Here is a 26,342-nt window from a genome sequence, read left to right as displayed (position 1 = left end):
CAGCCTTTCATCCAGGAAGCAACCAAAGGGACAGACTGCAATCTACAGATGGCCTGATTTAGAGAACAAATGACATTCATCCAGGCTAATACTCCTCTGGAGTATTAAGGCATCTGCTGTGTTCCTAACCCAAGGAACATCCTGTATGTACCAATACAGACATACAGGTTACCCTACAAATCAGGGGTCTAAGCTGCCTTTGCTTCCCAATGTCTAGAAAGTGCAAGACCTACTGCTCCCATGTTCATCACTCCCCTACCCCCAAAGGATTAGTATTCCCTTGCAGGAGAGGAAAAACAGAAAATCCTCCCTAGAAGAGAATCGATTTCTTAGGTACTCAATTCAAAAAGTGTTTAAACTATCTCCTTGGAATTCTCCACTAGAACCAAAACCAGATCCACAATTGTACCCAAACTCGTTTCATGAACAAGGGCCCCTGAATGCAGTGACAATCCTTAAAATACACCTCCATGCCCCATCCAAAATATAACCATGCAGTCAAGTAGGCAGTATGGTACCATCTCTGTACTGTCAGAGATGGAAAGCTACATATGAAGCTTCCTATGTTTTCAGCAACTGACATCAAAATAAATGGATCTCCACATTCTCGAGATGTACAATGGATTAGAATCCAAAAGAATCACAAAAGCAGATTGAAGTGTTTCTTCCACCCACTTCCCATTTCCTAATAACAGGATTTAGTTTCCAAAGGCAACACCCTTTTAAAATCTTTCATAAGTTCTTACTTCCCTAAGTGACAAACCCAAGGATAGCACCAACCTTATGGAAAGGGAGGCTGCTACCCACCCTCTGAGAAACATCTGTATCACAGACATAGGGCACAACTAGAAATTCTTACCAAATAAAACTCAGAAAAGGAGCAATTGCACCACCCAGCCTTTTGGCACCAAACTTTAACAGGAGGTCTAGTTTCTTTCAGCTTTCTCCTCCTTGGAGAAAGAACCTCTGTCCATAAAATAATCAAGAGCGCTCAGATCTCACCTGCGGAAAGTAAATGGACACCCGGTTTTAGTTAACATGACTTGTTAACTGGCAGTCTGGGATTTAGATGATGCTATTTACTTACTATTTATTTGGAGAAGTAAAAAAAACAAAAGGTACAAAAAATAGATTACCCTGGGTATTAACGTTGCCCTGAACAAACTCTATTTTCAACAAACAGTTGTACAAATCACTGAAAAGATTAAGCACACCCCTCACTGTGCACATACACAAAAATAAATGTCTCACACACCGCCCCTTACTTTTCTACAGTTATTAGCCTAATTGTCCTTTGTTACGAAGCTCAGTCTCTAATTCACTGGGGAGAAGAGATTACACAACCTTCTCCCAGGTTTCCAGCTCCTCTGCCTCTGAGCTTTCCAGGCTACAAATAAAGCAGCCTAAAAATTCCCATCAGAACTTCGTACAACCTGAGATAAAACTTCAGCTACTCTTAAAAATGGGGTCACCTCTCTATTCAGCTTCATCTGATTGCTCTTCTTTCTTGTCATCAATTGAATTTGCAGTTTAACACATATTCACTCACTTCCTATGTGGCCTTTACTGAGGAAACTCCCTCCTCTCAGCCCCACTTGAATAACACATTATTTCTGTGACCTGTTGCACTCCAAAAAGACAACTCCTACTCTCCAGTTTCTTACCACCTCTCCATTATTATGGTGCTATAGAGGAGGTCCCAAAATCATAAGAACTAATAAAGCTACTGAACTACCTCTGCTTTACTGGAGACCTCATTCATGTTTGATACACCAAAAATTTCCACAAGCCAAAAGTTACCCTCAAAAACCTATTGCAGACAGTTTAAAAGATGTGTTAACACTCTAGTTGAAAATATTGCAGGTGCTTCTTTAAGGGAGGCAAGAATTCTTAGAGTAGTTAAAAAATTCCCTCTTTACCATCAACTAAAATGTAAAATGCCCCAAATAATCACAAGTTACTAAGGCTTATAAAAACTGTATTTGAGCACATCCTTGGTAAAATCATCTCATTTTAAACATATCAACACTTATTCCTATACCACCTCCCTGAGCCTTTTACAGTCTCTTCCAAACTAGAGAGTTTTCCAGAACTGACTACACTAATGCAAACAGAAACACGATACACACATTTTAACTACATGTCCATCTTTGATCAAACAACTTCCTTCAGCCAAGTACCAAGTATGGATGACTGTACATGCAATGCGTGTACTTTCCCAGCTTTAATTCACTTTTTCCTTGCATTTAGGTTCTGGACATACACCGTACGAACTTGGGTTATTTCCTCCGAGATGAGTTGCTTCAAATCTGTGTTTTCATGGCTGTATTTTGCACTGCAAGGCAGGCTGTTTTACAACAGTAATTGATGTACACTTCTATTAGTTATCTGTTATATCCAAACTGCTTGGCTTGTACCTCAAGTAACATCTGAAGGTCCCAATCCACTACCCTTGCGGAAGGCCAGGGTAGGAGGAGCTGGTTTGCTAAGCCTCGATGGTGTTTGTTTGGAACTGAGTAAGTTAGAGATGTTGGCTGACATCACCATTTCTCTTGTTCATGTTACCTCTTACACTTACATACTGTGAAGATTCTCAGACTCTGTCCTTGTGCCAGTATCTGGCCCTTCCCAAGAGCTAATTTATCAGGAAGCCAGAAATCACTTCCCAGACAGCTCCCTGTTTCCTAAAAGAAGCAGGTCACTCACTACTGTTGTCCCCTACCCCAGCATACACAGCCAAGGGCCCTCCTTACACAGACCTACAGTCTCTGAAACATTCACTTCCAGAGCCACGAATTACTAGAAAATGTCTTTTATTCACAAAAAGGGACTCAAGGCAAAATTATTTCCTTAGATCTCTACTCTCGGTGCTTTTCCAATTCCTGGTTTTGGTTTTGGGGAAGACAAAGGCAGTGAGTTACACACAGCACACAAACTGTAGCTCATGTGGAAAAAAAATCCAAAATGTGATTAACCAGGCAAGGCTTAGGTTCATGGGGATGCTTAAAAGCTCCCATTGACACAAACTGCAATGCATCTCTGCAGGGCAAGCTGCATGCTTTTGTCAAAGTATTCCTGAGAAAACACCCTCCCACTCAAGGACAGCCTGAGACTGCTGCAGCCAAATCCATTTAGGGGACAGGACAGTCACAAAGCTACTCCTAGGAACCCCTTCAAGCTGATGATGAAACGGCTGAAATGAAGCCATTCCTGACTGAAGGACACCAAGAATTCTTGTAGATGGGTGGGGTCACAGAACCACAGAATATCCTACAATCGAAGGGACCCACAAGGGTCATTGAAGTCCAACTTATGGCCCTACACAGGACTTTTAGTTAAGCTCCAGTTAATGTTTTTAACATAGTCACATAGAAACCCTGTAAGCTTTGGGATGCTGAAAACATAAAATTTCCAATGACTGACGACAATAAGCATTAATCCATTCTTGATGGCTATTGCCATAGTGCTCTTCAGTAAACACTGACTTTGGAGGATTTACATGTATTTAAATATTATCCTTCTTTCTTCCTCCTTCCCCCTCATCCCCATCTGGAAAGAATTATTCTGTAAGTCAAATGACAATTATTTGAGTCATACAAAACAACATGAAACCAAGACTGTCAGTAGATTTATACCACATCCTTTAGGAGTTTAGTTTAGTTTCACATCGTGAAACATCTAATGGCTTTCATAATTTTCAGCAGATAACTTGAAATTAGCCATACCACAAACACAACAGCAGATACACAGTTTCACGTAACTCTTAACTGATTCTTTTTCCTGTACTATGTAGAATTAGAGTATGCTATTTAAAGCATATTTAAACATTAAGCTATTTTTAGGGTTTTTCCCCGCTTCCGAGTACAGTGGCATGCAAAAACCTATAGATAAGAGATTATCTTGTTCGAGAAGACATAGCACACTAGTCATACATGGTTGGCATTATTCATGATGTAAATTTGGAACAATATTAAAATTTCATCTCCTTCTATGGTGTTTCATGCACAGTTTCCAAAACAAATAAATGAACCACTGCTTTTGTGTGTTGTCCCCACATTTTTTTAACTATATTTTTTATTTAAATAAGACACAAGAACTTCTATACCGAAAAAAATACAAAACAAAAGCCACACATTTCCTTGTGTAAAGCAATATTGTGTGATAACTTGAATACTGTTCAGCACAGTGGCTAGAAATAACAGTACAACTATGTACAAAACTTTAAACAATATTTGACAAATTTCTACAGCTGGATGTAGAATACATTTGAGATAAACAACTGCTGGGAAATTTACATGGCAAAGCATTAGCTTTAACACATTTGGTTCAAAACCTTCAATTCTGCTAAGAACAAATGTGCATTTTAATTAATATTTAGTTTCTCATGGAAAAATATAAAGAACATGTAATGGCATTGCAAATATTGTACAGAGTTCAGCACTGATCTAAAAACCACTCATCATATCCCCCTGGTAACCTAACACCAATAATTGAGACTACAATTTCTTATCTGGACATAGCCAGAGCATAAAAAGGTCATCATACTGCAATGTTAGTCTAGAAAGAAAAATATTAAAAGGAATCGATACTTACATCACGAGTATTTTCTCCCCTTTATCTTCAGTCTATAAAATATATAGTGTTTTCACCTAGGCCTGAGATTAGTAGGGTTAAAGATGGCTGTCGTGTTTCAAGAAGTTTTGCACATGAAAATGGTTAGAGACAGACCTCTCTCCTTCTACATTTTCTGCAAGGGGAGCCAAAAAACAGTGGATGTTTTATAGGCTGCGAATTCCACCTTGTAAGACAGTGTTAACAAAAACTCAGTAATAAAAAGGAAGCAATGCTTTATCTCCAAAAAAAGCACGTATCTAGTGAGTAGTTACGGGTGGCTCACTCTCATCCCCCTCCAATCTCATCTTCAAAAGCAGAAAAAAAAACCATAAAAGAGCATGTTTCAATGCTCCTAGTAGCTGCAGGCTACTAATCTCTTCAATTCCTGGAAAAGGTGAACCTTATTCTCTTAGGAGCAGACAGCATAAACGTAGTTCCACCGAGCTGAAAGCAATGGAGCAAGAACATCAAGTTTATTTTGCCTTTGGGGTCCTCTTTGTATTGCAGGAAATTATCTCTGAAAGCAATGCTCCTCTTTTTCTAGTACAATAGAAGAGCACCACAAACCCAATCTTGCCATGTACTATTTTGAGAAAGTGTCCAGCCTGCAAATCCAGGATTATTTTACATGGATTTTTCTTTTATTCACACTTAAGGAGGGGGGAAAGCACACTTTTACACACACAGCTTAAGTAACTGAAAGTTATGGGAGAAGCTTTAAGTAACATGAACTTAAAACTACTGTTTTCCCCACCCCTCTTAGAACACCCACTTGCTACTTCTGGAGTTTCATCCAAACACAATTACTCACTACATAAATAAAACGCTGCTCATCTAACACTGCTCAACAAAATCTGAAAACCTATTTCCAACCAGCAAATGAATGAACATTTCCAAAAGAGAAACTAAACATTAATTTGACTTTTAGACAGTAACAGTAGCATTTCACATCCTTAACTGCCAACAAAAACCATGAGAGGAAATCCCCAATTGCCCCCCATGAAACCTGAAAGAATTTCTGTCCTTTAACAAAAACATTCTTGTCTTTCAAAATCCTCGCACACACAATGTGGAATGTTTCTCATGTACAGCCTAGTACTGAACACTTTATTTGCAACAGTTTAACAGTCATTAACTGAGCAACACCTGAAACCTTTAAATGCCACAATTTTACATCTATTGAAATGACAGTAAATGCAACAGTTGTTTTACTTGTAAGCACATGACAAAGTGATATACATCACAGATTTGCTGGTTCTCCTCATGTTCACCCATGTCCAGGGTCATCATTCACCTGGATCTGAATGCACTTATTCCAAGAAAGTGGAATGTAATGAGGAAATATAATGCATAAAACAAGGAAAGGCAAAAGAGTGATGTTCCCTCTTTAGCTTTGTAGCTGTAAAGTATTTTATATTCCAATATGATATACATTCCAAGTTACCTGAGTTTACACTTCAAGAGAAGTACCTGAAGCTAGGCCATAGGGTGGGCACTGTGCAACTGCTGTGGCCATTTTTTTTTTTTTTTGCATTGTGTGTATTACAGAAGTTAGAAACATAAACACCTGGATCAATTGTAAACATAATCCTGAAGTACAGTATTTTCCATAGGACACAACACAGCAAGACATTTTCTATTCAGACAGGCAACATTTTTTTTATATATAGAGAGAGCTTATTTATACTGTAGAATTTGAAACAGAACACAGGACACAGTACTAATCTGGTCAAACATACTATGAAATGCATAGTCTCCACTGAAAATGCTTAATGTAATATGGATTCTGCAGGCATTACTGCTTTCTCACCAAAAAATGCTGAATATGGATTCTGTCCCTGCCAAGAACAGTGTTGAGATATTTTTTTGAATGCTGCTAAGTATTCCATGGTGTTCTGAAAGGCTGCCACCTCATGCAGATGTATCTGAACTAGGATCTCCTCACTCCTTGTCTTGGGGCAGAGGCCTGCTCCACCTTGCTCTAGATTAACACGTAGCTCTGAGGAGAGGAATGCTCTTCAGTCTGAATTTCTTGCAAAAGCGGCTGCTGCTGCTGGGACGGTTGCTGTACCGGGGTCTCTGGGGAGTCCATTGTGCTGGTGTCATCTGACAGAGATGAGAAAGAGACCCGGGACGAAAGCTGCTCAACAGTCAGGGTGCTCAAACCTGTGCTTTGACCAGAGTTTGGAGAGTTCTTCAGCGTCAGGTCTGAGGCAGGAAGAAGGGGGCCCAGGAGTTTTACAGGACAGAAAGCTGATCCGGTTGGGATGAAATTAACCTTGTTTTTGTCAGGACATGAAAAGAGAGGGGCTGAGACAGGCTGACGAGACCTACAATGAGAAAAAAGATTATATATCTGGCCAGCTGAGATGTTTTTCACATCATGAATTTTGTGGTTCTATACATTGCTAAAATGTGAATGACAAGGAATGGGATTAATTGGACAGAGAGGCAAACATCTTCCATATTGGTAGTCAGCTAACTGATCCACAGCATTAAAAATAGTACCATCACAAGAAAGGACTTGGTAATTACTGGACAAACATGCAACTTCCAGCACAAAAAATCTGCAGTACATATGCACATGAAAAAATGCCACGGTAAATTTAGAATGGCACAAATTCTTCTTTGATAAGCGATGCAGCAAAAACATATTTAGTCATTTTAAATTCCTTTGAGGACCTCCATAAAACAGACCTCTCATTTCCCATATTCCATAATTTGTCTGGAGGCTTTTTCCACAACCCAACATTGCTCCCTTTACCACCCAGCAGGCAACGAATGCTGTTAGAGCAAGAAACGTCCCGTGCCCTCCCTAATTTTTTCATCCACAGGAGCTTAGCATGCAACCTCAACAGCATGTGCTGTACTCAAATACTGCTGGGTCTAGGGGAAAAAAGACATGAGGTCCAAGAGTTTAATTTCCAATTTCTTGCTCAGCAAAAGTATCGAGCAAAGTCTATGCCATAAGCATACTACCATCTACAAACACTTGACATATATTTCACTCCATTTTCTATGTTTTATACACATCGAAATGCAACCTATGCTTGAAACGGATAATTATGGCAAGGGGAGTTTTTGCTGAAGCCATGAAAATTTAAAATGTTTTTAAAAATACACAGAAAGAGGTTCATATAAATGCTTAGGAGATTAATGTACCTTATCCTTCCTGCTTGGATTTTTGTTGCCTTTTATAAATGCACAAAAAGAGGTAAAAGACTCCATTTTCTCTTCATACCAGTGTAAACACTTGAACTTCTCTTCTGCACAAACTATAAGAATAGTTTGCTTCTGAAAAACCCATCAGCTGGAATAGTTTATTCATCTGCAGTTGAATAGGCTCAGTAAACAGGTTTACTGCTTTGCAGATACCAGCTGATATAAAAGGCATTACTTACGACATTTCCTCAAAGACCTTCACTCGCTCACATCCCTCTGGGGGCTCTCGTTTGAACATGTAGCTGTTGTTTGGTTTGGGAGATGAGGCATACTTGGGCAACGGTGAGCTACTCCCACTGTCTGAAAATTTAAAGCAGTTATATTACTAGAGATTGAGAGTGCTTTATAATTAAATTCGATTTCCAAACAAGATGCCTTTTTTCACAATTTAGCCACTACGTTGGTTTGCTTCGACCACAATGCTTCCTTTATTGCAGGCTACTTCTAACACCCTTGTATAGCACATTTCTTCTGAGTAACAGCTTCGGTGCAGCAGCAATCTATTGTATAACAACATGTTAACAGGAGGATATTTTTATCCAGAACACTGCAATCGGAACAAAGCAGAGCTGTGATCCTGGAAACAAATACATTCTTTATTACATAGTTCAAAAACCATAAATGAACAAGGTAATATGCATAATACATGCAGAAGAATTATGAGTGGTAATGATAAAATGCCTTCTCACTGTATAAACAGTGTTATTAAAGATGTGTGTATACAGCTTGTATCTTATTTTAAAACATATTTCTTCACTGGAATATTGACCTCAGTCTCATGAGCAACTCAGAAGTTGCAACAAAACAAAACATATCTGTAACACAGGTACTGCTACCTCATCATTACAATGTCTTATCTTACTTGCTTCACAGTTGTGAAGTTGCTTTAGCATCTAGAATAAGACTTCTACAGTTTGATTCTCTCATCACTACTGGCTACATGATACAGGTATTCATCATACTCCAGCTGTCTGCATTTTAACCAGACACACTAGAATTAAAGGTGTGAAGATCTCTGATAAAAGGCAATGGGCAGGTTTATTTGTACTTCTCAGAAAGTAGAGAGAAGGCTCAAGTCTGGTAATGACCAAAGCACAGAAGTTTGAAATATTAAGACTATGAAAGAGTTCACTTTTGAACAGTCATGCTGACAACATGATAGTAAATGCATTCAGGAAATAAAGTAGGTACAGAAATAGTTATCCACAGAAAATTAGCTTTCTGCAGTGGCTTCTATCTTTTCAAAGAGCAACATCTCTCCCAGGGTAGTATTATTGGTTCCATATTCTCTGCTTAGAATTACAATTAAAAAAAGACATAGCAAAATTAATGAGGACCCACCAACTTACAAATACACCATAATTGGAGAGAAATAGCTGCTCTTGCTTTAGCTCTTTTGAAATCTTTCCCCTATGGGGGGCACATTATTTTAAACTCAAGTTTATAACCTTTGTTTACTTTCCTGTTGTGCATGTGTGTTGCCTTTTCAGCTAACCAAGCTTTAAGCACTATGATCTAACTTCACCAAAGTGGACAGATTTTTCTTTAACAGCTTGCAAAGAGCAACTGCACAAACTTATCATGACTCAAATACAAAGGCTAATCATTAAATGTTTTGAAACATTTCTGCTTCCTCTTACAACAAGAAACAAATCAACTCAAATGTCACACTTCCCTTTGAAGATTTATTATGAAAGATATGAGATGATAAAAATGTTGAAGTGAATCTCAGTAGCACATTGATTATTCAGCTCTCTCCTCCTGCAGAGTGAATACAGAACTTCTATTTACAGAATTTTCGGTGTTAACTACGAAGGCAGAAAATGCTTAGAGACGATACTGATATTTGCCAAGTTGGGAGCATGATGGTCCTGTTGGCATCTTTCCACTGCTGGCACACACCACTCATTCCAAACACAGAAATCATTAACAGAACCCAGACAGTTTGCTTCCTCCTTCTAATATTTAAAATTGAAGATCCAAGTTTCTATTTAAAAAATTAGAGACATAAAATGTACTACTGTTCATTCCGCCGAATAGTGGAAAACCATGGCAGTACATCCAAGGGAAGAATCAAACAGAATTCAAAGTTAAGTCAGTTCTTGGAAGATTTAAGTCTTGTCTACTAGCCAGTTCAGCTTTCAATCAAGTTTTTCGTTTAGTTAGCCTTGCCTGGCTGAAACTTTCTACATAAGACAGCTGCTAAACAAGAATCTCTCTTTACCTTCCCTGCTTTTAAAGCCTACAAAGTTAGATTTCCATTTTGACCAAAGGCACAGCACGCACTATTTGCAGAACATGTGTGGCTGTGAGGAGACTTGCACGTACAAGCTGAGTGTTGGGGGAGAGCAGAAGGGACTGGGAACAGAGTTCAAGTGGCAAGAGGTGGAATTCACAGCTTAAGCCAGTCTGCACTTGTGTATCCTGTAAGCTCTGCAGTGCTAAACTGTCCTGTCAGTAATCCCTGACACACAGCAAATCCATGTGTGTTGTCCGAGTGTTCCATGTGCACCTTTGCTGCTCACTGATGTCCCAAGGCCGCGCCCTCCGGTCCCACCAGCAGGGGATGCCCTGCGGCCAGCGTGTCCCAGCCCACTCATCCCATTCCATCCCCCTCCTCCCCATCCCATCCCATCCCATCCCATCCTGCTCTGCTGACAGCGACTGATCACAGAAGCTTTAAAGGGAGTTTCGCTGCCACAAATGCACAGCAGACAATACACAGCCTCATCACATGGAATTTCTGGACACATCTTTAAAAACACATTCTGTTACTTAGAAAACATTTTAAGATTGTCATTAAAACACTAAAAATACTATTTTAACCTTAATACTGGAAATTATAGCTTGCACATATTAGAACAACAAAAAAGGCTAACTAAAAAACAACCCCTAAAGCAGGTTTTTGAGTCACTATACTTAAACAAGAAACTTTGCCAGTGAGCCTTGGGATTACTTTCGTTAGGTTCAAAAATAACTACTAAGACTATCCAAAGGCTTTACTAACAACTTTTCTTTAAAGAACAATGAATCAGATGCCCAAAATTTAACAAGCATCTTCATGAACATGTTACTTATAAGAGCCTACTAGCTCTTATAAGAGCAACAGTGAGACTACTAAATGCTATGTAAAGGCACCTAAATCAAAATCCCTGAAAAACAGGGTATGCAATCTATATTTGTGCAGAAACCCCTCAAGATTTCATCTGCTTATACCTTCAGATGCCTTTGAATTTCACCCCTGTCACAGCTGCTGAGGATGCTATGTAGGGCTCTGAATTACAGTTTCATGTATGATTTAATACAAAATCATAAAAAGCCAGGTGCCATGAAAATGAATTCTTTCCCAACCCTTCCTTGTCTGCTCTAATCAATACTGTATAGTATCACTGCTCTGTTCAGAGCAATACTGTGGGCCTTTTCTGAAAATCAGCTTTCACTTTCTTTTGAAAAATTCAATTATTTAACAGCTTCTTGCAGATAGGTAAACCCAAGAGTTGATGGAGTCCAAAGAGTAGCTGGGAGGGCCTTAGGCCAAAGCAGAGCTTTGCACAAAAAGTAAAAGATGCTTTAGGAATGTAAAGCAGTGTTGTGTCTGTACAGAGCATTGGCTACTCTCACTGCTTATGTCTCTCAGTCCAAACTAACCTTCCCTTCCTACTCAGCAACACACACCCACAACCATTAATAATAATAACACTGATAACTCCACTTTCTAATGGTAAAGCCAAGTTATTTCCATCAAGAGGAAACCTAAACCTTTAGAAAAGTAACAAGAAAACATCATCAAGACATCTACATTTGGTTACACAATACATTTTTCCTAACTTTATAGGCCTCACAAAAAACTGATGATAGTTTTATTCTAGTTCACAAAAGCTTTTAAAATGAAGGTGTGAAAACCTTCCCAAGTTTTTATTGTAAAGACCAATTAACAGCTACAACAAATGCAATAAACTGTCCCTCAAACTTGCTATTCTGTTGTAATTTCTACCTATATTCCTCATTTATCTATAATTTAATGATTTTGAAGTAACATTCTTACTCAGAACAAATGGCCTGTAGTATTGGCATTATATGAGAACAAAAAGCACCTTTCTGACTATACTTCTATGGTCTCTAAACAAGTTACTTTCTCTTGGAAAACTGCTGTATGTTTTCCTAGTTTTTACCTTGCCCTTAAAGAATTAGGTTGTGATGAGAAGTTCAAGCTTTTATCTTTCATATGCACAGTATTATGTACCTTACTTTAACTAATTTTAAAATGCCATTATGATGACTTTAAAAACTGGCTGTTGATCATCATCACCTACACACTTCTCCTAGAGAAGACTTCTGACACAAGCCTAGCATTAAAGCCAATCTTAAAACCAAAATCCACAATTAAGTATCTACTCATAAATTTCACTCCAGTCAGCTGTTCAAAAAAATCCAAAGCAGGAGATAAAAAGCCTTGAAAAGCATTAAAAAGGCTAGATGCACTATTTCAAACTGTCTTCACTCACTACTGCCAATAAATGTACCACTGAAAATTCCCATTACTGTGATAACAGATTACTGACTGCAAAAGGAATTATTCATTTCCTTGCTTTTTAATTTATATTTGTTATCAGGACATATATGAACCAATTTGCCTGTCAAGACGGTTTTTTGTGTGCTAATACTTTAGTAGATGTTTCTATAGTGATTCAGTCTTGACAACATACTAAAATTCACATGCATAGTGTAAGAAACAGGAGTATGGTGGGGGCAAGCTAATATCACTGTTATTTTTGGAGCATAGCCAACTATCATGTTGAGTTAAGGCTTTCACTTTAATGTGGTTAACTTGCACACTTTCACACACCCATCCCCAGTTCAGGATTTGGGCAGATGGATTTGTTTTCCACTATTTCCTTTTAAATCCAAGGTGGGCAAAAAAATACTTCTCAGAAATCAAGAAAAGCTAGTATTTCTCCTGCTGACTTCCCCAATCCTATTCCCAAATTACTTTTGATAAATAGATTATAAACAGCTATTAATAAACAGATGGTATTTACAAAAAAAAAAAAAACAAAACAGGCTTAACCTTACCTATAACCTCAAAACACTGCTATCTTTAGCTCATTGGTAAATATATGGCAAATCTTAGAAGTTTTCATTTCCTCTGTGAAACTTACTCCTTTTAGGCTTGCATGATTTGCCAAAATCCTACATCCTCCATACTGAAGTCCATGTTTCAGCCAGCTGACCAGAAGCACAAGAGTAATTTTATTAGTAAACAGTTGTCCAACAAACCAGTCTTTTTTACACTGGTGCCTATATTCTCATACTCCATAGTCTGTCAGTAACTCTTAATAACTGAAACTCCAGTTGTACTCCCACTATAAAACCAAACATTTCAAAGACTTCGAAAAAATGCAGAATATTGATAAACGTACAAATTACTTGGAATTTTTGAGCTGTTATGCAGCACACACAGAGAAGTAGTTACTCTCCACCAGGTTGTTCAAACAGGTATCTGAGCTTCAAACCAAATAGCTTCAAGTGGAATGTCAGAGTTCAGAAGCAGAGTTCTTTTAAAAGCAGTCCAAAACTTCATCACCATTTTGAACATCAAGCAACTAACCTACGATAAATACACAGTCTACCACAAACCTTCCTGAAACCTTTCTTAAGTGGAAACATGTTACAGTCTGAAATCTTCCCATCAGAATCTTCATCAATAGTTAACTGTTTGCTGTGCTCCTCTGACGTATTTATGGAAGATGTTTGTGAAGTTTCACAAACAAGAGGGAAAAAGATATGTAAACAAACAAAGCAAATTTTCAGATAAGTCCTCAATCCCTCCACAATCATCAAACAAAAACAAAAACTGATGTAATGAATAAAATGAAGGTAGTTGTAAAAGCATGACATCACATGCCTTCCATAGGTAAAGGCAGGCCATTCTACTCTCACCTTTATCACGGTCATAGAGCAAATCTTCTGTTGAACAGGGACTGCCATCCTGAGATTCAGGAGGGCAAAAGGGAGAGACACAAGGTGAGTGACTGCTGCAGCTGCTGCTGCGCTCCTGGACAGATGGAGTCTGTGTGTCGATGCTGCGGGTACTGCTACTGCGGTAGTGAGCAGGCAACGGCGCCCTTCGACCGTCAGGGATGTCCAAAGGCTGCAGGAGAAACAAGCAATTCATGTCACACAGAACAGATCAAACCCACAAACAAGGCCAGCCTGCAGCACTCACAAGCGAAGGCCTTAAGAACAAACATGGCATTTTTGAAAGAACAAGATCACATGCAAGAAAATAATGCAGTGTACAATGGATACAACATACATTAATGACACTGGGGCAATGTGCACACGGTTCCAATGTGACGTTAACATCCACACTTCAACACGTGCCAGTGTTATGTTTTTATGGTTTTTACAATAGTTTAAAAAAAAAATTAAAAAATAAAAAAAAAAAAAAAATCAAACCTCCCTCACTAATTATATTTAGTACCACAATTTTCAGTAAAGGTCACTGCTATTATAAAACAAAAACAAGTACCTCGACAGAGATCACATTTGGATAAAAGGGAAAGTAGAAAATGTCAAATACAACGGCATACTATTGCCATAACAACCAACTGAATTACAATTATCAAAGGAAACCATCCAAGTTTCGCTAGTAAGTTGTAATTCTCCAGCACACCCGTACATTCCATCCTCCTATAGATGATGCCCACACAGGCTTGTAACAAGGCTCACGAGCTTTGTCTTGAGCCAAAGCTAGTAAACTCTGCCTGCCTGTATCAGCCTAGCTGGCACTGGCCAGAGTGATCCTGCATCCCATTCTGCAACATACTGCATAGACATGTTCACAGCAGTAGATTGGCACGCTCCACTTACTCGTCCTTCCCAATGGAAAATTAATTTTTTTAATAAAGACAGTGCTGCTTGAAATGTAAGAAATCAAGTGGGAATTAGAGTCTTGCTTAGAAACAAAGGGGAAAAATGTCTGCAAGATTTAAACAATTTTTATTCTCACTTCAGTGAGAACTCTGTCCAAACCATAGAGAACAGCTTAAATGTTCTAGCTACAAAAATTAATGTCTTTTTCCTTCTCACTTCAAGTGAACATTTTATTGCTTCTCTTCCACATATATTCCAAAACTGTAACAGCTTGTTCCAGAGCCTAAAATTCAACCCAACACTTTTGCTAGCAACGAAGACATGACACCTATTGGCTGAGTATCACATTCTCCCCTTTTCAGCAACAGTCTATCCAGAAAACCACCACATATTACTCAGAGACAGACAGAGCAGAGCAGGAAGATAATTTTCTTACGAGCCTTCCAGTTAACACCATCTCATATTTTAAATAAGAGCAAAGAAACACACTATAAAGAGAACATTACAGTTGCTCCATCAAATGCTGTAAGGTTTGGGCACAGCTGTGTGGTCTGTTCCAACAGCTCAGTTCACATTGCATATGCGTTACAACACGACTTGGTGCTCTATTCCCATCACCCCCAACAGGCCCTGACTCATTCAATGCACAGGACAGACCTGCAGCACTGAAGCATTTGTTACACACACAGAAGAGAGAAAACAAGACTGAAGCTGTAGAAAGAAAGCAGTCTCATAATTATAAGCAAACCAACAACAACAAAAAAAACCCAACCAAACAAAAAAAAAAACAAACAATACACCAAAAAAACCAAAACCAAAAACTGCCATGCAAAACACCATTTTTATTTCTCTCTCTGCCACAAAAATTTTGTGATATGTCAGGGAATCAAATTAATTAACCTATCTTTATAGTGTATCTTCTGAATGCCCAGTTTATAGAGGTCTGATTTGTAAAAGTCCTCTGCATTAACGGATGCAGAAGGAGACTACAGAAGCTGCATTCTAAACTCCTAAAATGGAATGCAACATCCTGAGTTACCTGAAGAGTCACTTTATAGAACCCTGGTGGATTTGTGTTTCCCCATCCATAAAGTGTAAATAGTATCATCTTTCTTCTCACATAACTGTGATAGAAAGTGGACAAAATTTTGGACACGCTCCTATTATAAAGGAGCCAAAACTCAGGAAAAAATTCAGAATTCTGACTTCAAAGTAAGGTGTAACAGTAAGCATGAGGACAGAAATCTAAGGAGGAGAAAAACACCAAACAGCTGCTCATTGAGGGCATACACTATGGTCTATGTAACAGGTAAAACAGGGATTCCAGGGAGGGTTAAAAAACAGTAAGTGATCACATAATTAAAGACTTCAGGATAACACAGATGTTTTTCCACACCTGGAAGAACAATGTAGTCTCAGGCAGTCAGGAAGTATATCCCACATCACATATTTCAATCTCCCCTGAACTAAAGCTGAGGTACAAAAATAATCTGTATTTTTAGACACATATCTAAATACACACACAAGCAGAAAAAACTAAATATTTATAATTCTTTAGAAGTGCAGTAACATTTAAGGCAGAGAAAATCCCAGTTAATATCTCAGATTACTCTGCTTTTGCATTTCTCTTTCCCTCAATGCTGACAAGTGCAAAAATCTCCATTAAAATATCAACTAAAAGTATTTCTAAAATGAAGTATCTAAAAACTTTATGTATCAAACCTGATCAACTTTAAAAAGCACTTCTGAAGTTACTTTCCATGAGTCATACCCAAACTATTCTAAAACTGATGTTCTGACAACCTTACAAGATAAGAAAGAAGGTAACTAATTTGGTACAGCTGCTATTAGCTTCCACATAATGCCCAATGCATGGAAAATAACTAGAAATTACTGCATTCTAGATGCTATTTATTGAGGGGCTTCTTTCAAGTACATCCAATGATGTATTAACCTTATGCCAAATGCATTCTGACAGAACATTTGTCCACCCCTATGGGATGTGTGCTCTTGGACACAGTTACATACTGCCCTCACCTCCCAGCAAAGGTATGGAAACGCTCCATTTGACAATAAGCATGCATTTCTCAATACACTGCTAACATTCACATATTTGTTTTCAGTATTGATCTTTTTGCTGGAAAAAACCTCAACTACCTTCTACTTAGAAGAATCAGGAATGCTACCAGTCTATAATATTGCCAATGGGAGTCTCCTCACAAGCTGTGTATCTATCTGGGAAGCAACTTCTTGAGAGCAAAGCATTCAATGCTATTGATTTAAAAACTTTCCTCCAGACTGGAACATTAAGACCAACATAGGAAAGTACTTCTTCCTGCTGGCACCAGTGAAGCCATCAGTGCATTAGATAAGGTGTAAGTGCAAAAACCATAATGTATTCCAGGGAAGGAACACTTGGAAAAAAAAAGTTTTCAGATGAAGGCTATGAAGATTTAAAAGTAAGGATCCTCTGCATTTGTGCAAAAAAGAAGAAGTCATTTTATTACAGGTTCAAGTTTCCAAATAGGTACATAAAACTACCTTGCCATCTCCTTCCAGAAGGACTAGAAATCAGACAAGGAACACAGTAATCAGTTTGCTTACATTGTGTGACAGTCCATCAAGATTTCTTTATTTCTAATTACTTCTGTATCCTTGATAGTTCTGGAAAAATGTTTTTCCTAACAGGAGGTCTATGAACATGTCTGTGTACTGCTACAGGGCAGTTTTCATGATTTTCACTATTGTATTCCATAAGAGGCAACATCTCTTATGCCTTAATCTCCACAAAAAAAGTCCATCATGTTATGATACCTCAGTCTCCAATGACTGTGTGGTGGAATCACAATAGGACAAAAAAAAAAAAAAAGCCCGCAACAACTTCACAAAAATCTGATTCCATCTTACAAGTTATGGTGAGAACACAGACATACCATCACACCTTGTCAGAGTTAATCAGTAAGTTATAAAAGAAGGAAGGAAAATATATCCAAGAATTTTGAATAAATGCATTAGAACATGAATTAAAAGTTTATTAACAAATTTGAAAAGAAAGAAGTGATTAAGAAGTGACTCAGAAAGGACAATTTAGTTTCATGAAAGCAAAAAGGAAACACCTTCAGCTACCTAAGCAAGATGAATTATGTGAAAAAATACAGCTATGGCTAAACTGCAAAGAATGAAATTTTTTTAATATTTTGACCACTATGCAAACTCTAAACTCTCTAAACTTTATGGTCAATTGGATTTTTAAAAGGTAATGACACAAATACATTATTAATCTTCAATTATCTTTATGAAACACAAAAATAACAGGACAATACAACAGTGGTTTGGGTTTTTTTACTTTTATAACTACAATTTAAATCATCATTAAGATGTAAAAACATATTTTAAAAAAAAGGTTTCAAAGAAGAAACAAAACTAAATCAGCATGAGTAAAGACAGAAGACATATTCCAAAGCAACAAACTATATTTGACTGTGCTTTTAAAATAGTTCATAAAAATACAAAAGTTACAGCAAGAAAGAATGGCAGAAAACTGAAAGAAAACCAAACAGGTTCACTAGCAGTGAAACCAGTGAAGTTTGGTTTCCTATGGTTTATCTTTTGCTCAGTAATTCCTAACCTTTAACCCAGCTGCCCCCACTCCCCCAGGCTAAAACAGCTAAATTGCTGTATTAGGAGAAAGTTCACCAGCAGTAAGATTGAGTAAATTAGGATCTTGTTATGATCTTCCATAAGCAAACTGAGATCTTGTAATCTCAAAGACAGTGCTAGGAGTCCCACTCTAGGTCCCACAAGGCCAGACTTCACAGAAATTAACAGTTACATAGCAGGAAACAACCCTCTGCCCACAAAGATGGACTTGACTTCAAGGGCAATGTCTGATTTATGGCTTTCTTTTGTGTCTGAAGCTCTCCCCAGCTGAATGTTTGGAGGAAGGGCTCACTATTGCCTTGGTTGCATAAACTGACGAGCACCTCTGGCCCAAATCCAACAATGCACTTAAGTATGTGCTTAACTGTTTTGCTGGATCAGAGTCAGTACATTCAGTAACACAGGAGAGCTCTGCATCCCAAGCAATAAGCTGTTAAAACCCAAGGACAACATTTACAAGGATGATTTGTCTGATAAATGAAATATCCTCCAACTACAGGAGATTACAACCCTAGCCACAGCAACATCAGTGGTGGCACTACCATACACACTCTGTTGCACTCTCTTTGGAGATGCTGCAACAAGTCTTATTGAGCTGGGCTTTCACTTTGCATGTTTGATTTTTAATTTTTTTTCTCCTTATTTCCCTGGTACAATACACTCCTCCTCTAAAGAGATAAGACAGCTTTAAGAAAGAAAACTTCGCATAGAACTACTACTACAGTATTTCATTCTTAAGACTGCTTTGTCCACACAACTAGGTGGCTGGAGAAGCCAAGCCTACTCCATAACTTTTTATATTTACTACTGATAGGAAGAACTGCAAATATAAGTTTTCAGAATCTTAAGCCTCTGATGGAAGTTTTCTAGCTTGACTCGTATACTGAATTACTATTACATTACCATTCATGAGAAAAGCATCTACACCTTGGAGAACGTTAGAAAAAAAACATGGACTATTGTATTCCACAGCACAAAATTTTCACTGGCTATTTAGGAAACAGTGGCTGGAAACCAAGTCTTCTACATTTTAAGTGTCATCTAAGTGCTAAATTTCTCATTGAGAAGTCCAATGCTCCAAAGCAAAGCTGCCCCATTTGTCAGTATTTCCCATATAGAGATCTCCCATGACAGATCACGGAGGTTTCATGGCAGTAAAATGGTCCCTGTTCAGTTTATGGGGGAAAAGAAGCATTAAAACCAAAAAGGAGAGCATAGCACTGGAAGCTTACATCTTGCTCAGGAAAAAGAGTGCAAAATGAAGCAGACATAACAGTCTCCTGATCTCTAATTACTTACTACTGCAGCCTGAAGTGTCTGAATGTTCTAATACTTCTTTTTCTAAGAAAAACTTTCAAGTTCTCTACAGAAAGGGCATTCTAAACAAAGTAGGTTTGGCCAGAAGCCCTTTAAAAATAAAAAAGAAAAACCAAAAAAACACCCCCACCATGCAAAAACACCGAAACAGTTTTCAAACAAACAGCTCTTTGAAGAAAATTATTTGTAATTTCAGCCACAAGGAAGGTTTCTCAAGAGGAAGGTTTTCCCTGTGTTTATAGATTACAAAGAGATAACAATCATAAACATGTTACTATATGCTTACCTTGGATACTTCTTCTTTTCCACTGTTCTCCTTAATGAATACTTTTTCCAGTTCAGGGCTTATTCCTTCTACATTACACGGCACACGTGAAGCAGTTGATTTTGGCACTGAAATGTTTGACAGTGGCATAGGGACAGATCTGGAAATACAAGCCTAGAAGGTAGACAGCAACATGATTTAAAGATGGAAAACAGAAAAAAGGCAGAAGTCTGAGACCAAAACTAAAAACATTACTAAGTAAGAAGCTGTGTATTAATTTTGCCATCTAGAAGATCATCTTTACTTGGTGAATTTAAATAAAAACAAATGCCTGCCTAAGTCAAAAGCCAATAAAATAATCTCCACTTAACTCAAAGAAGAGTTGTGTAATCAAAGCATTCTGTGACTTCACTTGGTAGTAAGTGGACAGGTGTATGCACTTCCCAGAGGCACAGACTATGGTTTATGCTGCAGGGGGATGGGTAGTGCATGGGGCCCTGATGCTAATGTTTTAACTGGGATCCAAAAGACATTTCATAACATTCCTAAAGCTTAATGACTCAACTGAAATATTCACTTAATGAACTTTTACTCTTTTGGTTGGCGTTAGTGAATGAAAAATAAAACATTCATTCTGAACCTTTAATTTCATTAGCTTATAGCTTTTCAGAACTTTATGTCAAAGGTCTTAAGAGAAATCATCTTGAGTTTAAGAAACAAGCATGCAAGTAAGTACAAATATGATTTTCAGAAAAGCCTGTTGAGTGGAGCTCTGTTACCAACATGAAACAGTCACAAAAGTGCCCACGTGTCTTGCACAGTCAACCTTAAAAGCTTCACCATGGCTGCAGCTACACTGACAGCCATGAACAGTGCTCACGTGGCAATCAATGCGTTCTCCTCCTGCTCACAGAATCACAGGATGCTTAAGACAAAATGTAAAGATGTTTTTTTTAGTTCTTATCAAGTGAATCTTGCACAGTGTGCAGCTCCCAAGGTGCAAGTCATTTGCCTGCAAGCATCCTCTGACTGCCAAAACACACTGCCTGCAGAATGGCTTTATCAGAGAACATCTTTCTGAAAAACCAAAATGTCACATAAGCAATAACAAAGTGAGCTCCAGATACTAGAGAATGTTTCTTCACAGCACATGTCCTCGGTGGGCTTCAATCTGTGTCAAAGACTACCTGCTATGTGTCTATAATGGAATGGGGATTTGCAACAGCTTACTTTGAGATGTAAAGCAAAACCCTTTTCTATGCAAAATGTAGTCGGATCCTTTGTTATAAAGGCTAACAGGTTCAAGAAGAGCATCAAATTCCTATTGTGTTCATGCATTAAGTTTTGACCACAAGATTTTATCCCCACAGAAAGAATGTAAGGAATCAGCCATCACAACTCAACCAGCTGCTGTAACTACGTGCTATAGAACACCAGGTAGTTAAAAAGGTACTCAGGAAATACCACGACAGAACCAACATTTCAGATGTTCAGAGTGGCCTGCTAGTAACAGCGAGTCCAAGTTAAGGATCTACTACTATAGGTGAAATTTAATCAGGACTCAAATATCTGCACTTCCAAATAAGCCATAGTTAAATGCTTTCTACAAGTGCCTTAAGATTTATGAAGATACTGACTGAACCTCACCTGAGCTTTAGAACTGTAATTTGGTTTCACTTTTGCTGACAGGTTGTAATGACTAGATCATGACTGCTTTGGGCTTCCTCCACTCCTCCCTGCTTCAGTACTTTCTTTTTCTTTATTTTCTATTATTTTTTAACCAGCCCAGATGGGATTAGCTTGCAAAACTGATAAGCAAATACCTTCCAGAGGAGCCTTGAAAGTTTACCACAAAAAAATTAGACTTGGAAGCAAGTACATATCCCTGGAAACATAGCCTTATCTGGCCATGCCCACAACTTTTACAGCATCATAATATATTTCATTTGTTATCCTGGTGCAGCCCTTCTTTTATTGTATGACGACTATCAGATAAACGCAGGTGAAGGTACAGCAGTATCAGACTGTTCAGCATTTCAATGTAACACACACGAGAACAAACACAAGACAGATGGGAAGGCTCAGCAGGCTATTCAGCCAACCCTGATAGAGGCTGTTAATGTAAGGAACTACCCATTTACCTGAGTCTGACTGATTGCTATATGGTTGCCATGGAGAGGTGACTGACGTTCCTTCTCTTTGTTGTGACGACTGCTCTGCTTACTGCGCTGAAGCTGCTGCCTCAGTTTGGCAATCTGCTGGAGAGAAGTTCAGGTGAAGTGAGAATGAGTAATTGAATGGGCAACTGCTCAAATCTTCATATAGAAAGTGAATAATGGACATTTTAATCCTCTTTGGAGGATTTTACAGGCATATGGGATTGCCTTTCCTTGAAGTATGAGCATTAAAGCTTCTTTCTGCTTATCAGATACTTCCTCCGAAGTATCTGCCCTGTTCACCAACCTGAATATGACAATAGGCTTAGTTTATTTACTACATTTCCTCATTTACACACAAGCACTGCAATATCTCATACAAACAAAAGTAGTCAGAATGACAATTTGTAGCATCTTCTAACCCATAACTGGTTTAAACAGGGAACTTTGAAGCCTACAGTTTAATTTGTTTGATCTTAAACCGAAACAAAACTTTTTAGTGATAATTCATCATAAAAGTAAAGAACTTTCACAAACAACTGGCACTCAAAACGCACTGTTCATCTCAGAGCACTTATTTAATACATGTAATAGCATTTCCCTGCAGGCAAAATTACCACAGATTCCTTCAGGCAGACAGAATTATCTTTCCTGCTGTCTGCTGCAAAGATGTCTAATCAAAAGTTACATATTTTAAATGTCAAATGCAAGTAAATCCATTATCCATTTGACCTGCTCCTTAACAAGAAACCGAAGAATTTCATTTTGGGATTCCTCTGCTTTATTTATTCCTCCTGGGAAACTTCTACATGAAAGAGAGTACTTACCTCCTATAAACATTGTCTCAGAAGTTTAGACTATGCGCAAATTCATATAACAGGTACAGACACTTCCTTAAAACTGGATAATTTGTTCCCTTAGGCTCAAATCCCACTGTTCCTCATGCTCAGAACTCTGGAATATAAGGCCATGCATGGCCCCATTTCATTTTTAATTCACCCAGAGATACAATTTTTAAAAACCTGAAGGGCAAGTAAGGAGAATGAGTGCACATGGAATTCATACATCAGCTGGAAACTAACCTCTCTTTCTGAGTGACAACTTACAAGTACATGCACTCTGTGGTTATTTCCAAGTAGTTAAATATATCACTGGTACTCTTGCAAAGCAACTCTGTGGCAGAGAATCACTCCACATCACTCTTCACAGTGTCAGAGATGACAGTGCTTGGTGAAGAGGTTTGGATGGAGCTCTGCTGCAGGCTTTGAACTCCTCTTTGGGCTGTTTCTGGTAGCACTCACAGAAGAACAATCTATCTTTAAGGCTTCATATCAAGGTTTGCCACAGCTCATTACCCGTATTTAGAGCACTGCTACTCAGAAATGGCTGAACACTTTGATCTTTAAACAACAGACAAACAATTCAAGACTTCCAAAAGGGTCTGTGTGTTGAATATATCCAGAAAAGCAGAGCCTTAATACAACTGCATTACTTACTGGGACACTAAAACTCATGAGCAAATGTGCAACTCGAGCATCATGGTGCAAGAATCTTCAGAGTCTGAAGAGGTATTTCATCTCTTAAAAAAAATCCATTTGTCTAGAAATTTCCCCTTCTCCTTGCAGGAGTAATAGCAATTAGGAAATCTAACTTCATAGATGAAAAAACATGCAGGTAACTACTCTGGCAAATATACACACATTACAAATATTTGTGTCTTACATGGAATGCTGAGGAATGGGGAGAACTGGGAAATAATCTTCATCTTCCTCTTTAAAAACAGAGGAGAAAAATTATGCCAGATCAGAAGAAAGCTACGGACAGAAATGGCTGGCTACAAGAATAATCAGAAAGCAAGGAGAGTGCTGTATATTAATCTTTCATTTCTGCTGCCTGTTCTTGAGTCTGTGAACTTCCTCCTAAATCAAAAAGTTAAATACACTATTTTCTTTAATTTAAATGAAATGTGGTTTCTGAGCTTTCCTCAAGAGCACACTATGAAAAGAAAATATCTACACAATACCACCTCAGAGATCTGGCTGACTGATTTCTGTCACAAATAAGCTTGCAAATCTTTGAGGACATAGCCTCTCACTATAAAATTTGGATAGTGAAAGCTCTAAATGGGAGAGTGTTGATAGGCTGGTATGTCTCCAGGCTAGCCAAAAACCTTGAAACTCTGAAAGGAATCAATGGATCCCTAGAATTTCAGGTTCCCTCAGCCACCTCAAAAGAGTATGTGTATTTTAGCAGTCAATAGTTTCTTGACACTAACAAAGAAAAGAGTGCTTGGGTCACTGAGGAGAAACAGAAGATGGAAAACTGTTGATTTGACTGTGTATCTGGAGCTGATATGAGCTCTTTAGCCAAACAAGCAATGCAGTGAAGAAACAGATGTGCCTTCTTAGATTGTATGTCCTTAGCCCTGACCCTGAAGGACCCTAGCTGTCCATGATGTGGTCACCTTCGGACAAGAAAACAAGAAAGAAACAACAGGTATATAAAAAGCAATCTGCCATTTCCTATTTATCCTGCAGACCTGGGAGACAGAGGCTTGCTGGCACAGACAACCAGCAAGCTGGCAGTGTCAATGAGTCCACAAAATCCACTGAACAATGCTCCATCTCTTCACCAAGGGGAGTCCACAGTGATTCTACCACTTGCTAATCCTGAAATTGAAATAGCTTTTTTCTTCTATAAGATTATCTTTTAATTACCAATTATTCTCTATCTCACGCTGAAATAAAGCCACTGCTACTAACAGGAATAGACAGCTGTGCTAGCTTCCTCGAGGTTCATCTACTCATTCTTCTCAGGCAGCAGAGAAGCACCATCAGAGCACCAAACATGAGCAAAATGATCTACAGACAAGTATGAGCTACACTAATTCTTGCAAAACAAATATAATTCATGGAGTAAGAAAAGAGTCAAACATATGCCTTGATGGCACTTGTTTTACCAATTATCTCAAAGAAACAGCAGATCCTGTCTCTTGGGCACTCAACTGATGCAGCAAATATGAGCTAGGGAGTCTGCTGAGCAAAGAAAATGGTGCCAAGTGAGTGGTATCAGGAAAACAGGCATCTGAAGATCCAGCATTAGACCACATCCGTGCAAAGAAAATGGTGCCAGGGAAGTGGCAGGAAAGGAACTATGTGCTACACTGGGGATACCAAAGGGCAGTAACAAAACACTCCCATGTTCACCAGGCAACCGAGAACAGAAAGGGTTGGGGACACCACTTCCCCCACATGCCCAAGTACTGAGGATGAATGTGACTGGGGTATACACAGTTATATTAAGGAACATATGTAAACCATCACAAAAAGATCTAACCTGTATCCTAAAGTACGCACTTGTTGAAGACATTTAAGCCTTAGTCTTGCATATATGTGCACTTAGATCCATAACATGTGAATTATTTTAGTATACCAACTCAAATGCTCTACCTGCCTACCTAACTTGAAGATGGGCAGAACATTCTCATTAGAAAATACAGCTATTTTCTTAGAGGATACAGCTGAAAGTAAAACGTATTAAAAAAAACCAAAAAAACAAGGAATTCATCAAGGAGTCAACTCAATTTGAACACTACTCCCAATGTTTGAATACCATTTGTTATTTAAAATTGTTTTGCTACATTTCAATGTGTAAACATATCTGGTAATAAATTTCAAAGGATATATTTTAATTGACATTGGGCAAGTACTCTCATGTAACTGCATGGAGGGGGAAAACACAGCACAGATCTGTGCACATTTCCAAAAAAATTAAGAAACTTTTAGCCTTCCCTCTTTCAGTGACTGTTCTCTGCAATGTTGCTGATGCAGTGGAAAGACTCATTTCTTCACCTATTTTAAAGTAATTTATTAAAAAAACCCACCAACAAAAAACATCAAGAAAACATAAAAAGCAGTGCATCAGAAACCTACACAAAGTCATTCAGGGCACAAAGTTTCAGTCTGGTCTTCATGTTTTACTGTCAGTCAAAGGTAAGATGACCATCCAGGGTTATCGAACAAACAAGTCAGGAAAACCCCCTACAAATATATTTTTCTGCTTGCTAAGTATTTCTATAGCTCGAAGCTGTACAATGAATAGTATGAATTTTGTCTATGCATGCAGTCTAATATAACTAATGGCACAAAACTGAGAAATAACCAAGTTAGGTCAATTCTTTACAATAATTGGATTATTTGAGTATCCTGGTAATTTTTCCCTTTTGAAGGGAC

At 38.2% G+C, this 26,342-nt stretch overlaps 1 protein-coding gene across 2 annotated transcripts in view; it reads right to left on the bottom strand.

Annotated features, from left to right (window-relative positions):
* Positions 1-3,615: 3,615 nt before the first annotated feature.
* The window catches only part of GLCCI1 (glucocorticoid induced 1), a 54,192-nt gene continuing 31,465 nt past the window's right edge, over positions 3,616-26,342 (bottom strand). Inside the window, exons 4-8 of one of the 2 annotated variants that reach the window (XM_014878489.2) lie at positions 22,096-22,212; positions 19,976-20,128; positions 13,777-13,987; positions 8,016-8,136; positions 3,616-6,944 (exon numbers count right to left, since the gene is read on the bottom strand). In XM_014878489.2, coding sequence (XP_014733975.1) covers positions 6,596-6,944; positions 8,016-8,136; positions 13,777-13,987; positions 19,976-20,128; positions 22,096-22,212 — 951 coding nt within the window. In that variant the 3' untranslated portion in view covers positions 3,616-6,595. The remainder of the gene's footprint in view (positions 6,945-8,015; positions 8,137-13,776; positions 13,988-19,975; positions 20,129-22,095; positions 22,213-26,342) is intronic. The other variant, XM_088162177.1, reaches the window with a different exon arrangement.

This window comes from Sturnus vulgaris, chromosome 1 (assembly GCF_052056855.1).
Source record: "Sturnus vulgaris isolate bStuVul1 chromosome 1, bStuVul1.hap1, whole genome shotgun sequence".
In the NCBI taxonomy this organism is placed as follows: domain Eukaryota; kingdom Metazoa; phylum Chordata; class Aves; order Passeriformes; family Sturnidae; genus Sturnus; species Sturnus vulgaris.
Note: the sequence above shows the minus strand (reverse complement) of the source record. Positions and strands in the feature narration are given on the sequence as shown.